We start from the raw sequence: 15022 nt of genomic DNA, 5'->3' as shown, positions 1-15022 counted from the left end.
AAAACACACACACATTTGGGCTTGGCAGCTGCAGTGGGCATCTATTATTCGTAACCACCCAACCCTCATTCCTTCCTATTCTTGTCAGTGGAACTGACATCCCTTTGAAAACCATTTGTTCAACTCTACATGGCTCAGGTAGAGCCGGTTGACTCTACTCCACCTACTGTGACTCAGGTGTAGCCAACCACGGCATTCTTTTGACCAAAGAGATGTTATTAGTGATAGGCCCATGAGTCACTCAAAGTTAATCTTAAAACTTTGGCTGGACTATGAGAAAAGGGATGCACTCTCTCTTTCAGCTACTTTCTCAGTAAACACAGAGACACTGCCTAAAAAAATGGCAGAAACACAGAAAAAAGAAGAGCCAGGAGATGGTTAAAAAGGAAGATCTTGGGGCGCCTGGGTGGCTCAGTTGGTTAAGTGTCTGACTTCAGCTCAGGTCATGATCCCAGGATCCTGGGATAGAGCTCCACATCAAGTTCCCTGTTCAGCAGAGTCTGCTTCTCCCGCTCTCTCTGCTGCTCCCCCTGCTTGTGCTCTGTCAAATAAATAAAATCTTAAAAAAGAAAGAAGAAGAAGAAGAAGAAGAAGATCATCATCACCTGCCTGAGGCCCTGAAACCAGTTGTGTCTGTCGTCATATCTACTCTTGAACTTTGCCACAATGAGAGCCCATAAACGTCCCCTTTCTTGCTTTTTTTCTGCTTAAGGCAGTTCTGTGCTTTCTTTTACTTGCTACTGTGATATTTTTGTCTTAAATACAAAAATGAAATAAGCATATATGAATACTTGTGTGTAGTTCTCCCTTTTCCTTCTTTTCTCTCCTCAAATCTAAGATAATACGTTAAAGGCTTGGAAGAAAGTGGGGTAAACAAGAGAAGTATGATCTCTGGATCTGTCCACAAGCTGCTGCCTTAGCTGTCTGTACAAGGCTAATCTATCTATACCATTGTTTTATTCTAGTGCCACAGACACTAACTGTAGATGGGATAGCATTAAAGTTCCTTCAAGTCCTGGAATTTATGATTCTATGAAGCCTCAGCTACCTCATCTGTAAAGTGACGAATACCTCTTACTGGATTCTTAGGAGGATGAGATACAGCAAAAGAATATTTTACAAAGGTTACTTTAGAAAGGGTGGGACTATTCCCACAGCAGTTTCTCCATAGTGTATGCACCAAAAAAAGCTAACAGACCATTCAAGAAATTGTAACAGAATGTCAAAAATGTGTAAGGCACTGGGGTGGGGGGGGGGGGGGCAGGGCGGATACACAGATTTAAAAAAAGGTCTAAAAATGCTTCCCATGTAGAGTACCAGACAACTACACATAAAACACCAGAGAAAATATACAAGTTGCCATAAGGTAACAACGCAATGTTGTGGGAATTTAAAGGAAAGAAAAACCACTTCTTGAAGGAAAGGTTTCAGGAAGGAACGGTATTCAATCCTGCCTTGACACTTGAGTAAGCATTACCTTATCAGAAACATTCTCATATAGGAAATCAGGACTAAAATTACCCATACATAGATACACTGCACACAATTTAATCACTCCGTGATTCTAAATGTCTGTCAAGCAACTGTTTTCAAAGACACAGGGAAATTAAAACATTTTGCTACCTTGTACAAAATAACCTGTGCAGAAATTGTCAGCATAATTTTCTCATTGAGAATTATATTTTTAACCAGAAGGAACTTGAATAAAATTTTTAAATATCTAAATTATTGCCCATACAATTTTTACTGCTATAACTTTCCAGTGAAACTGTGAATTCCTTGAGGGTAAAGCCCAGTGCTATTTACTTTTTTGTGTTCCTCATCTTGACAAGTGTTCATTAAATGAATTAAATAAAATACAAAAAAAAAAAAAACCACTCACAGTTGAAAAGTGTTACATTAAAAGGTGTGAAAAATGTCACCCCCAGAAATCTTAAATTACTAACACTTCCCAGAACACATCATGCACTTGCACAATGCTTTGTACCCATGCAATTCTCCTTCTCAGAATGTCCTTCAATCTGTCCTTCAATCCCTAGCTTCTGAAAATGTCTCCTTTAAGCTCTAGCTCTAATGTGACCTTCTCTTTGAGGCACGTCCTGATTTGTCCAGGAAGAATGAATCATTTCTTCCTCTCCAAGTGCTTTGTACATACTCCTCCTATAGAATTGTCACTATGTAAAAATGATGCTTACAGATGATTGTACGTGGAGGGGGAAGGGAGACAGGAGGAAAGAGAAACAGAAAGAGAGAGAAAGGCAGGAGAAGGGAGAGGGAGAGAGAGAAAGAGAGAGAGAGAGAAAGAGAGAGAGTGAGAGAGAGAAAGGTAGGGAGGGACACATGCCATGAGAGAGAGCATACATTTACCAGTGGGTAAATAGTAAATGTCTTGAGGGTAGGGCAGAGGTCTTTTTCTTTTCCTTATGCCCAAGATACAGGACAATGTTATAAAATATGTGTACCAAATAAACATCCGTTGAGCTAAACTAAATAAACTGAAAACAAAAAAAGCAGAGATATTACAACCCCAATCTAAATCTCAGAAAGTTATTTTATGGATATAAACAAACTGTTTCTAAGTATATATGAACAGGCAAAAGACCCAAAATGACCAAAACAATACTCAAGGGGAAAAACAAAGTTAGAGAATCGATGCTACCTAACTTGAAGAGTTATTATAAACTTAAGAGTAATCAAGGCAGTGTGTACTGGTGAAAGAACAGAGAGATCAATCAAACAGCACACAGAGCCCAGAAAAAGACCTCCATAAATATAATCAACTGATCTTTGACAAAGGAGCTAAGGCAATACAGTGGAGCAAGACAGTCTCTTCAACAAATGGTGCTGAAACAACTGGATATCCACATACAAATTAATAATAATAGATACAGACCTTCCAAGCTTCACAAAAATGAACTCAACATGGATCACAGACCTAAAAGTAAAATGTAAAACTGAAATTCTGAGATGACATAGAAGACCTAGATGACAATGGGAACGGTGATGACTTTTTACGTACAACATCAAAGGCACCATCCACAAAAGAAATTGCTAAGCGAGGCTTCGTTAAAATTAAAATTTTCTGCTCTTCAAAAGATAATGTCAAGAGAATGAGGAAACAAGTCACAGACTGAGAGAAATCTGCAGATGACACATCTGAAAAAGGACTGTTATCCAAAACCAAGAACTCTTAAAACTCAACAGTAAGAAAACAAAACAATATGATTATAAAATGGGCCAAAGGCCTTAACAGATACTTCATTGAAGAAGATATACAGATGGCAAAGATGCTCATCATGCCAAGCAAAAAATGCAAATTAAAACAACAGTGAGAAAAAAAATTAAAATTAAAATTAAAAAAATTAAAAAACAGAGAGACACTACACACCTTAGAGTGGCCAAAATCTGGAACAATGACAACACCAAATGCTGATGAGGGTGTGAAGCAACAGGAACTCTCATACATTGCTGGTGGGATGTAAAATGGTACAACTACTTTGGAAGATAGTTTTGCAGTTTCTTAAAAAACTATGCATACTTTTGCCATATGTTACAGCAATTATGCTCCCTGGTGCTTATGAAAATATTTGGTATTTATCCAAACATCCATACAAAAACCTGCACACAGGTGCTTACAGCAGCTTTACTCCTAATTGCCAAAACTTAGAAGCAAGTAAGATGCCTTTCGGTAGATGAATAGATAAATAAACTGTGATACATCCAGACAATGGATATTATTCCGAGATAAAAAGAAATTAGCTACCAAGCTATGAAAAGACCTGAAAGAAGCTTAAATGCACATTTCCAAGGAAAGAAGCCAATCTGAAAAGGCTACATAGTATATGAGTCCAACTCTGACATTCCAGGAAAGGCAAAACTATGGACACAATAAAAAGATCAGACAGGGGCACCTGGGTGGCTCAATAGGTTAAGCACCTAACTCTTGATTTCAGCTCAGGTCATGATCTTCAGGCTTTGCAGGGAGTCTACCCCTCCTCCAGCTCTTTTGTATATGTGCACGCCTGTGCGCTCGCTCGCTCACTCGCTCGCTCTCTCGCTCTCTCTCCAAGACAAATAAAAAAATACCTTTTAAAAATCTGACATTGCCAGGGGAGTGGAGGGAGAGGAATGAATAGAGGGACACAAAGGATTTTTAGGATGAAAATACTATGCTATATGATAACGATGGATATATGTCATTATACATTTGTCCAAACTCACAGAATGTAAAACACCAAGAGTGAACCCCATGGAAAATTACAGACTCTGGCAATTATGATGCATCAATGTAGACTCATCAGTTGTAACAAATGCACCACTCTGATGGAGGCTGTTGATAATGGTGGAGGCTGTGCATTCTGTAGGAGCAGGGGGTATTATGGGAAATCACTGTATCTTCCTCTCAATTTTGTTGTGAACCTAAAAATACTCTAAAAAAAAGTAAGTCTTAAAAAAAAACGCTTTTTAAAAGATTAAGGGGGAAAAAAGGGCTATCACTACAACCATGCACCTCTCCCATATTGAATTTCTTGAATTCAGAATAAATCGTTAAGTGTCAGGTTAGAACAAAGTCATCTACACATGAATCAAGATATTTGAAATCAAGGAAATCAGAGAAATAGAGAACGGCCTCCTATGAAGTCTTTTGACAACAAGGCTACTTCAGGTTTGATCATTAAATTGAGTCCTTGAAGACTTGTAAGCGATGTTTTCAGCAACTGCTAGTTTACTAATAGTATGAGGTGCCTCCAAACATTATAGAAAGTGGATTCAAGTGACAATGAGCATAAAATAAAAACATGTATGGGAGGAAGGATGGAAGAAAATGCAAGAATTGGCCAAAAATGACCCATAGAATACCTAGTCCAGACACAAAACCACTCTGAAGAAATGAAAAATGTTTATCTTATAAACGTAATTAAAAAGATACTGGCACCCACATCTCATTCTGAAATCAAAAGGAAGTTAGACCATTTAAAATGAGTAATGTTCTGTACTGCCCAGAAGGTTCTAGGGAAAAATTTGATACAGATCAATGCGTAAATGCAGTAAGACAGCTACCCTGTTAGTTACAAAGCAGATAAAAAAAGACACGGGGCTTTGAAAGGAGGAACTGATTATCAAATACCATGAACGGTAGAAAAGAATGAAAATATTTGGCCAATACATGGTACAACAATAACTAGGGCTCCCACCACACAAAAAGATAAACACTAATAATGCAGCACATCCTCTGTGGAATAGGAAAATGTTAAAGGCCAAAAATTACACAAAATGGAGAAACAACGAGAAGCCTAGCTACCAGCCTCCTAACACTCTGCATCAGAGACACAAAGTTATAGTCGTGACCCCTACCGCCCTCACTCCCTAGTTAGGGAAAGACATCTGAGACCAGTATCTCTGATAACTGTAATGTCAGAGTAAAGAGCTACCATGGTGGCAATATATGAAAATACTTGAAGGGAAGAAAAAGTAAGAAGTCAGGTAAGGCCTGCTGGAGGACATTACCCCTCACCCAAGTCCTCAATATTGCTCAGAATTAAACCACAAGAAAGAAAAGTGGGATTTAAAAAATAAATAATAAGGAAAGAATGTCCTGGGTATACAAGAAGGAGCACTGGTTTAGGAGTCAAACCCGTAGCTAACATGTAAACTACCACTTAACACATCCAGGCACCATGAGAGGCGCAGGTAAATAGCACGAATAAAGCAACTGCAGTTGACTTGGTCATTCCCAGGTGCTAAAGGACTAAGGATAACAAGACAACTGGGACAAGCCCTTGCCCTCAAGACGCAGAGTCTACTGGAAGAATCTATCGATAAAATAAAGACAGAGACAGAGACCACTGTCCTGATCCCTTCACAGTTGAGAAGCCCAGACTGACGAAGTCTGTTGGCCCTAAAATGCAAAGCCCGAGAACCTAATGAGGAAGACAGGGTGGAGTGAGAAGGAAAGGAGTAAGAGGTAAGAAAAGGAGGCCCAAGTGTCCTCAAACCAAGCTCCCTAACGCGCAGGATGAGGGTGAGCTCGAAGATCCCGCCGTCTCGGGGGCAAACAGGAGAGAGGAACTCTTCGTCAAATAGGATCGGCACGTGCGCGATTTGGGGTGTGGTTAGAATCTCCACTTGCCTTCCTGAAAAAAAAAAAAAAAAAAAAAAAACCCTGCCTTGCCCATCCCGACCCTGTCCAAGAACCCCGCGGACCCCACCCGCTTTCGGGGAATGAAGAGAGCACCTTGGTGGGCGCGAGCGGCCGCTCTCCCGGGACCTGGCCGGGGGCGTTCGCTTCCCGCGAGTATCGGTGCGCGGCCGCCGAGCTGCCATGGTCCCCGCGCCGCTGGGGAGTGCCACAGCCACAGGAGCCCGCGAGGGAAGCCGCGCCCGCGCCCGTACTGGCCTCTTCGCCCCCAGCCGCCTCGCCAGGCAGCAAGAGCAGCGGCAGCAGGAAGACGAGACCCAGCCGGGCGCAGTTCCCACCAGCCGGCCCTACTGAGGGCGCAGCCATGTTTTCCCGCGAGCCATGTGACCCGCCGGGTCACGTGGCCCCGCCCTCCTTAAAGGAGACAACCCTGAGTTGATTTGGGAGGTAGCCTTGGAGTTGCGCTCTCTCTCTCCAATTTTTCTAGGTATTTCTCCTTTGGAGCACCCCTCCTTGGCTCCGCCGACTTTAAAACACAAAACCCTACAAAGCTCAAGGACTTCTAGCCAACTGTGAACCCCATTATTATTTCTTGGTTGAAAAACGATCATCAAATGTGTTGAGCATTTGCTAAATGCTAGGCAGCATGCTAAGTAAGCAAACTTTTTGAAATCTCATTGATCTTCACGGACCCCTGTAATATTGAGTCCACCAAGCAATTAAAATGACCCGCCCAAGGTCACACAGTAAATAAGTGTCAAAAACGAAATTTGAACCCAAGGGAATCTAACTTAGACCTTGAGTTTGGCCATTATGCTGTACTGTAGGCAAGTAAATAAGCTTAACAAGACATAAGGGGAAGATGAACGTGTTGAAAGAGTTCGCCAACAGGTGCAATTAGAGAAATCCTAGGCACAGCTGGGAGAGGGACAACAGTAGCTCTCAAAGAGTCCCAGACCAGCCAGCATGAGCATCACCTGGGAACATGAGAGAACCGCAGTACTCTGGTCACCTGGGCGGTTAAGTAGGTTAAGCATCTGCCTTCAGCTCAGGTCAAAATCTTGGGGTCCTGGGATGGAGCTTGTGTTGGGCTCCCTGCTCAGCTGGGAGTCTGCTTCTCCCTCTCCTTCTGCCCCTCCCTCTGCTTGAGTGTGCTTTCTCTCTCTCTCTCTCTCTCTCTCTCAGATAAATAAATAAATAATCGAAAGAAAGAAAGAAAGAAAGAAAGAAAGAAAGAAAGAAAGAAAGAAAGAAAGAAAGAAAGAAAGAAAGAAGAAAGAAAGAAAGGAAGAAAGGAAGGAAGGAAGGAAGGAAGAAAGGAAGAAAGGAAGAAAGGAAGAAAGAAAGAAAGAAAGAAAGAAAGAAAGAAAGAAAGAAAGAAAGAAAGAAAAGAAAGAGAGAAAGAAATGCAGTACTCAATCAGAATCTGTGAGGACAGGATACAGCAATCTATGTTTTCAACAAGTTTTCCAGATGACTCCAATGCATACTGATGCACACTAATACACGCTAAAGTTTGAGAACCACCGTTCTATAGGACCATGTTTCTTTAGAGTAAAAAAAAAAAAAAAAAAATCAGAAATAAAAGAGGATAGAAGGGGGAACTCAAAGTTTTAAAATGACATTTCAGGGGCACCTGGGTGGTTCAGTTGGTTAAGCATCTATCTTTGGCTTCCAGGATCCTGGGATTGAGCCACACATGGCTCCTTGCTCAGCAAGGAGTCTGCTTCTTCCTCTCCCTCTGCCTGCTGCTCCATCTGCTTGTGCTCTCTGTCAAATAAATAAAATCTTTTTTAAATTATTAAATAAATAAATAAAATGTCATCTCAGTCAACTGTAATATGTGCACCTGATTTAAATATTGATTCAGACCTACTGATCTCCACATTTTTTAGAAAATCAGGGAAATATGACCACTGAATCGAATTGTGATACTTGATAAAATTAAGCAATTAATATCAATTTTGTTTTTAGGTTTATAGAATTGATAATAGTATTTTTGGCTATGCTTCTTAAAAGAATCCCTTCTTTGAAATATATGTGTTGGGATATATACATATGGATAAAAAGATACGCTGTCAAGGATTTACTTCCAAAAAAAATGGATGATGGGGGCAAGGAGATGGCTAGAGATGAAATAGGATTGGTCTTGAGGTGACAATTGTTGAAACTTGTTTATGAGTGTCTGGGTATCTGTTATATTTCTCTACTTTATGTTTGGATTTTTTAAATAAAGAATAAAGTCCTTTCCTCCTTGTTGACTATTTCACAGTTTTCTAAGAGCTTCTACACACTTCTTATTTTAGATCGCAACCACTTGGCAAACAACCTACAATTATTATGCCCATTTCACAGTTGGTGAAGCTAAAAGGTCACTGTTTTAACTAAGGCTATATATATTTACTATGGACAATCTAGATTCCAGGTCAAAGATAATTACTGTCAATCTCTTTGCAAAAGTTCAGTCTCAGCACATGCTGTGTCAGCTGCCCTTCTGAGAACTGAACACCTTAGATTCATGATCCTGCTAAACCATTAGGGTATGACCTCCATGAAGGCAAGGATCCTGCCAATTTTCACCACTGAATCAGCAAAATTAGGCCAAAGCCTAGCACATAATAAACACCCAGTAAACATTTATTGAATTAATGGACAAATGAATGAATGGCAGTAATCATGACCTCTTTCTCTTAAAGGGAAGCAAATTATTGAGAAAATAATATAGATTTAGGCTTAAAAAGAGCTATGTTTAAAGCTGTCCACTTGCAAGAGGTCTGACAGAGGCAAATCACCTTTCTGAGCCTCTCTTTCTATGTGAAATAGGAATAACAATATCCCCTTTTTAGAAATTTTATAAAGGTTAAATGAGTTAAAGCATGTAAAAGACTTAGCTCAGTACTTGGAATTTCCTAATACCTCCCCCCAAAACTTTGCTATTATTAGCAGTCATCATCCAAGATGGAAGCTTTGTATGTACTCCAGGAAGTATCAATCTTTTCTCTCAAGCCCTTGAATAATTTCTCACAGGTCACCAATCAAGGAGTAAGTGGAAAACATTGATGAGAAATCCCTAGGTGAGGATACTTATGATAGAAATTAGAAGTAAACCTACAATTTACATGTCAACTCTGTACAAATAAGGGCATTTTATTTAGAATCTCTCCAACCCTCCAACACCCTTTTGAAGTCCTTTGGCAGGTCTTCTTGCCCCTTCTACCTAACAAAGCTGAATGAAAGGATCCAAGTCCTGAAAGTGTGTGTATTTACTAAGCAGCAAGGAGATTACTGTGGCTTCAATAGAGCACAGGGAAGATAAAAAGGGAAGGATATCAGAAAGGTAGCAGAGGGCCAGATGATGTCAACTGTGATAAACTTTTACCATCAGTCAAAGGTGGTGCCCTTGAACAGTTTTGAGAAGACACTTCACACTTTTCTTGATAATCAGAGTCAATTTCTCTGCCAAGTTAGAGATTGCTTGTATCCCCCGCTGGTCTCTGAACACAAGAAATCCAAAGTGCCCTGATGGCAGCCATGACTTTTAGTTCAATGGGACCCTTCCTGTGTCTAAAGAAAAAAATTCACTTGCTTGAGGACAAAGACCTCCAACTCTGCAGAGCCCAGAGTTATAAGGATGGGAGGAACAAAATCCCTAGTGAGTCATTAGGAGTGATAATAAGTGGGACAGCTTCTACTACAATCCCTTGATTCCTAAAACTCTGTATTCCTACTACTTGGGGACACAGTGCCATATAGACATCTCTGTGTCCTTATAGGTGTCCTTATAGGTGATCCCATCCTGCAAAGGATGGCCTCCAAGCTGGTTTCAGTTGTGCCTTCAGAAACTCATTCCCACTCTCCATGAGGACAGCTTGTTTCTGGTTGATGTGGTATGATATAATACCAATTGATCCCATAATCAGGGGTTACCCTGCATCTCCTTCCTTATGAAATGGGTCCCCTGCTGAAGTGCTATGTTGGTGGGAATGCATACCTGTGGATAAGTCATTCTACAAGCTCCCAGGCAGTGGTGCTGGCAGAGGCTCTTGGAGCAGGAAAGGCAGAGTTTAAACTGTGTTTATTGCAAAGATTTTCCATCGTCACCATCTTTCAAGGCCACTCCTGAGCATAGCTATGATGTAGTTACCTTCCATTTTTAGGTTGCATCCTTATCGTGAGCCTGCTCATCCAAAAACCCACATTGGGCTTTTTTCCTCCTACTTCTGTAGGTCATAAGGGACCCCTAAGTGACCCTAGATGTGAGTGGAGGGAGGGTCACTGGTGCAATGGTGGTAATGTGCAGCTTACTGATGTCATCAGGTCTTGCTTGGACTTGATCTTGATGTACCATCTTATAATGGATTTCTGCTGAGCTTGCCTGATCTTAGGACTTGGTAGTTCTGGTAAAACCAGTTAATAATGCAGTTCCAGGACCATGATTACTTGGTAGCCAATAATTTCATCTCTATCAGAGCTTAGGAGCATGTCAAGAGCTGCTTTTTAAAGCATTCATGATTGTGTGAGTCAGGGTTCTCCAGAAAAGCAGAACCAACAGGATGTATATATATTTATACACAGAAGGAGATTTATTATGAGGAATTGACTCACATGACTATGGAAGCAGGCAAGTCCCAAGATCTGCAGGGTGAGTGGGAAAGCTGGAGATCCAAGAGAACTGATGTCACATCCAAGTCCAAAGGCCTGAGAGATAGGAGAGACAATGGTGTAGTTTCAGTTCAAAGCCTGGGAGGCTTGAGATCCAGTAAGAACCAATGTTTCAGTTTACGCCTGAAGGCAGGACAAAAGCTTATGTCCCAATTGAAAGGCAGTCAGGTAGGAAGAACTCTCTCTTAATCAGGGGAGGATCAGCTTTCCATGCTAATCAGGCCATCAACTGATTAGATAGGGCACACTAACACTAGGGAGAACAATTTGCTTTAGTCAATCTACCAACTTAAATGTTAATCTTATCAAAAAACACCCTCACAGAAACACCTGGAATAATGTTTGACCGAATATCTAGGAACTTCATGGTCCAGTCAAGGTGACAGAAAATTAACTGTTATTCTCTGTTGTGGATGGCCCGACTTTGCTTCAGAATCCCAGAGGTCTCATGCTGGGATTCTATCACTTGGGCTTGTCATCCTCTTCATTCTGCTTCTTCCCTGCTGCTGAGCTCTTTCTACCAGCCCCATTTACACCTGGCCTTCCATGTCCTTTGGTGTGTGGGCTGCATCAATAGTCCTAGTTGGGGAATATGTTGTCTCCAGAACCAGATCAGCCCTTGTGCTTCCTTCTTCATAGTAGGGGATGCATAATGTAGCAATTTGTCTTTTACTTTGGAGAAGAAGTAAAGGTCCTGGCACAGGTCTGACCAGAAAACCCGCCTTTACTAAAATGAAAAGTTCCTGAATTTTCATGGACTTATCACCCTTCTCTGGAGTGTGTGTTTCTTATGAAGGTCTCCAGTGTGCTAGCCCCCTCTTGCTCATCTTGTCTGATTAACATAATATCATTGGTGTAATACAGCATTATAATATTCTGTAGGATGTCCAAATACTTTAGTCCAGCTCCCTTCAAACTATATTACTACACAGTGCAAGAACATTAACATAGGCCATGAGTAAAACTGTCAAGCAGGGCCTGGCAAATTTTTTCTGTAAAGGGCCAGATGACAAATATTTAAGTTTTGTGGGCTACATATGATTTCTGCTGCATATTCTTCTTTGATTTCATTGTTGTTATTATTTTACAGACTTTAAAAAATGTAAGAACCATTTATAATTCAAGGAAAAGAAGCTATCGGCAGCTATGGGTGGAATTTGGTTCTTGCTCTGAAGAAATATTTTCCCCATTCCACTTTAATGTGAACACTTTCCAATCCTTCTTCCTGATTGGGATAGGAAAACAAAAAAAACAAACCAAAAAAACCCCCATATATTTGCCAAGTCCACAGCAGCACATTATATACCTGAAGCCTTATTGATGTGCCCAGGCGACAATGCCATGTCAAGCATAGCAGCTGAGAGTGAAGCTAGGATTGGGTGAGCTTGCTGATGTCTTCACTCCTTTCAGTGGGCTGAACACCCTTGGCCTCCTTCGAACTGTAGATGTTTATCAGCACGTTTATTGGTTACTCACCTATTTTGCCATCCACACACAGGCCCGCAGGGCAAGTCTTCTTGGCTGCCCCTCCGCTACTTCGCCAAACTGTCAAATTTGGCTATTATGAATAACGTTGCTACAAAGAGCAGATGAACATTCATGTACAGGTTTCATGTGGACATATGCTTTCATTTCTCTTGGGGATAAACTAGGAATGGGACTGTTTGGTCATATTTCAATTCCGTTTTAACCTTTCAAGGGAACTGCCAAACTGTTTTCCAAAGTGGCTGTACCTACATGCAAAAAAATGCAAATGGACCACCATACACAAAAGTAAGCTCCAAATGGATTAAGGGCCTAAATGTGAAACCTGAAACCATAAAAAATCCTAGAAGAGCATGTAGGCAGTAATTTTTCTATATCAGCCGTGGCAGTGTTTTTCTAGATATGTCTCCTGAGGCAAAGGAAACAAAAGCAGAAATAAACTGTTGAGACTACATCAAAATGGAGCTTCTTCACAGTGAAGGAAACCATAAACAAAATTAAAAGACAACCTACTAAATGGAAGAAGATATTAGCAAATAGCATACCTGATAAAGGGTCAGTCTCCAAAATATACAAAGAACTTACACAATTCAACACCCAAATAACAATCTGATTTAAATGGGAAAAAAGACATGAATAGACATTTCTCCAAAGAAGACATCCAGATGGCCAAGAGACACATGAAAAGATGCTTAACATGACTCATCATCAGGGAAATACAAATCAAAACCACTATGAGATATCACCTCAGACCAGTCAGAATGGCTAAAATCAAAGTGAATGTACCATTTTACATTGCTGTCAACAATGCATAAGGTGTTCCGATGTCTCCACCGTGATAGTTAATCCTAGCATCTCTTCGAACATAAAATCTTTTTTCTCCATTATCAGGCCCAAAATTTCTTCAGTTTGGCTGTACTGGGATTTAATCCTGTTTATAGCCTGGTAGCCACATAGGAGGTAGGGCAGCTCCTGGTGCCAGGTGGACCTGTTACCTTGTAAGGAAGGAGGCTTTGTAGTATCTTCCCACAGGGGAGAACTGCTAGTTGGGAGAGGCCACCTCCACAAGCTCTGGACATTCAGGGAAGTCTACAGAACCACATTCCCAAGGGCATGTACCTGCCCCATGTTTCAGGTCCAAGGCTTTTCCAACTTGATCCCTGACTTTAGCATAGGAGACCTGCCTTAGGTGAGTGTCCAAACATCTCTGGACCCCTGGGTTCTAACAATTAAACCACCAACCTGCCATTCAGCTGGGTCTGGTCTTGCACAATAAAGGATAAGGACCTCTTCAAATAGCTGCCAAGGAGGCTCTCTGGCTCTCACACTCAGGTTTTCGTTTTTTGTTGCTGTTGTTTTCCTCATGCTTAGGTTTTTGTTTTTTTTTTTAACTGTTTGTCAACTGCCCTTGGTTTTTCATCGTCCTTTGTAGGGGGTGGGGGTGAATGCAACTTGGTAATAACCAGACAACCCCGTTATCCTTGGATATATTGTACCTGTTGACCTTTCAAATTCCTGACTCAGCACAATAGCATAGACATTTCTTTCCACATGGACATTTTCCCAGGTCACAATCAGTAAAATTTTTAGCAGTTGGGCTGCCACCCTGTGCCAGGGACATATCCCACCCACCATTCAAGATGAGAGTCCTCACTGCCACCCAGGCAGTGGGTGACCCCATCCCAAAACCCATCTTATCACCTGTCAGATGATTCCTCTCAAAAATAGGTGCCAGTATTTCAGTAGAAATGCAAGAGAGGGGTGCCTGGGTGCCTCAGTTGGTTAAGCGTCTGCCTTCAGCTCAGGTCATGATCCCACATGGGCTCTCTGTTCAGCAGGAAGTCTGCTTGTCCCTCTGCACCTCACTTCTGCTTGTGTGCATGCTCTCTCTCTTTCCCAAACAAATAAATAAAATCTTTAAAAAATGCAGATATTTTTGGTGGTAACATCTGTGAAAACTGCAAGGGGAGAGAGAATGAGAAGGGGTTGGCATCAAATCCTCCAGACTGCAATACAGGCATGACACCTGTGTCTTCTTTTACTTTCACCTTTCTTCCTGAAAGGAGCCAGGAAGAAACCCTGGGCAGGAAAATCTTCTGAATCTAGCGCTTGTGACAGTTAACTTCATGTAACAGCCTGACCAGGCCATGGAATGCCCAGATATCTGTTTAAACATTATTTCTAGGTGTGTTTGTGAGGGTGTTTCAGAAGAGATTAGCATTTGAATTGGTGGACTGATTAAAGTAGGAGGTCCTCTCCAATGTGGGTGGTCATCACCCAATCAGTTGAAGGCCTGAATAGAACAAAAAAGTGGAGGAAGGTTTAATTAGTTTTCTGACTACTTGAGCTGGAACATTGATCTTCTGCTCTTGGCACTTAATGGTTCTCAAACTTTCAGACTTGGACTAGAACCTGCACCATCAGCTTTCTGGCTCTCAGGCTTTAGAATGACACCACCAGCATGCAGATGGCAGATGACAGGACTTTTCAGACTTTGTAATCACATGATCCCCTTCCTTATAATAAATCTCATTTTCCATGTCTGTGTCTCTTGTATGGCTACGTTTATATCTATCTTCCATTGGTTCTGTGTCTCTGGAGAACCAATTCAGTGCTGCACTGAGAAGGCCTAAGTGAGCACAATGGCAACCTCTAGAGCAAAGATTGCTCATCAGAGGATTCTTGCACAAAGCCAAGATGGCCAGGCCCTGATCTTCCCAATGCATCCAGTCATTG

At 41.3% G+C, this 15022-nt stretch overlaps 1 protein-coding gene across 2 annotated transcripts in view; it reads right to left on the bottom strand.

The window, feature by feature from the left end:
- Positions 1–6540, bottom strand: part of SUMF1 (sulfatase modifying factor 1) — a 90498-nt gene extending 83958 nt beyond the window's left edge. For both annotated transcript variants that reach the window (XM_025451212.2, XM_049098306.1), the window contains exon 1: positions 6236–6540. In XM_025451212.2, the coding sequence (XP_025306997.1) occupies positions 6236–6505 (270 nt within the window). In that variant the 5' untranslated portion in view covers positions 6506–6540. The remainder of the gene's footprint in view (positions 1–6235) is intronic.
- Between the last annotated feature and the right edge of the window lie 8482 nt (positions 6541–15022).

The sequence above is a fragment of the Canis lupus genome, chromosome 20, assembly GCF_003254725.2.
Source record: "Canis lupus dingo isolate Sandy chromosome 20, ASM325472v2, whole genome shotgun sequence".
Taxonomy (NCBI): Eukaryota; Metazoa; Chordata; class Mammalia; order Carnivora; family Canidae; genus Canis; species Canis lupus.
Note: the sequence above shows the minus strand (reverse complement) of the source record. Positions and strands in the feature narration are given on the sequence as shown.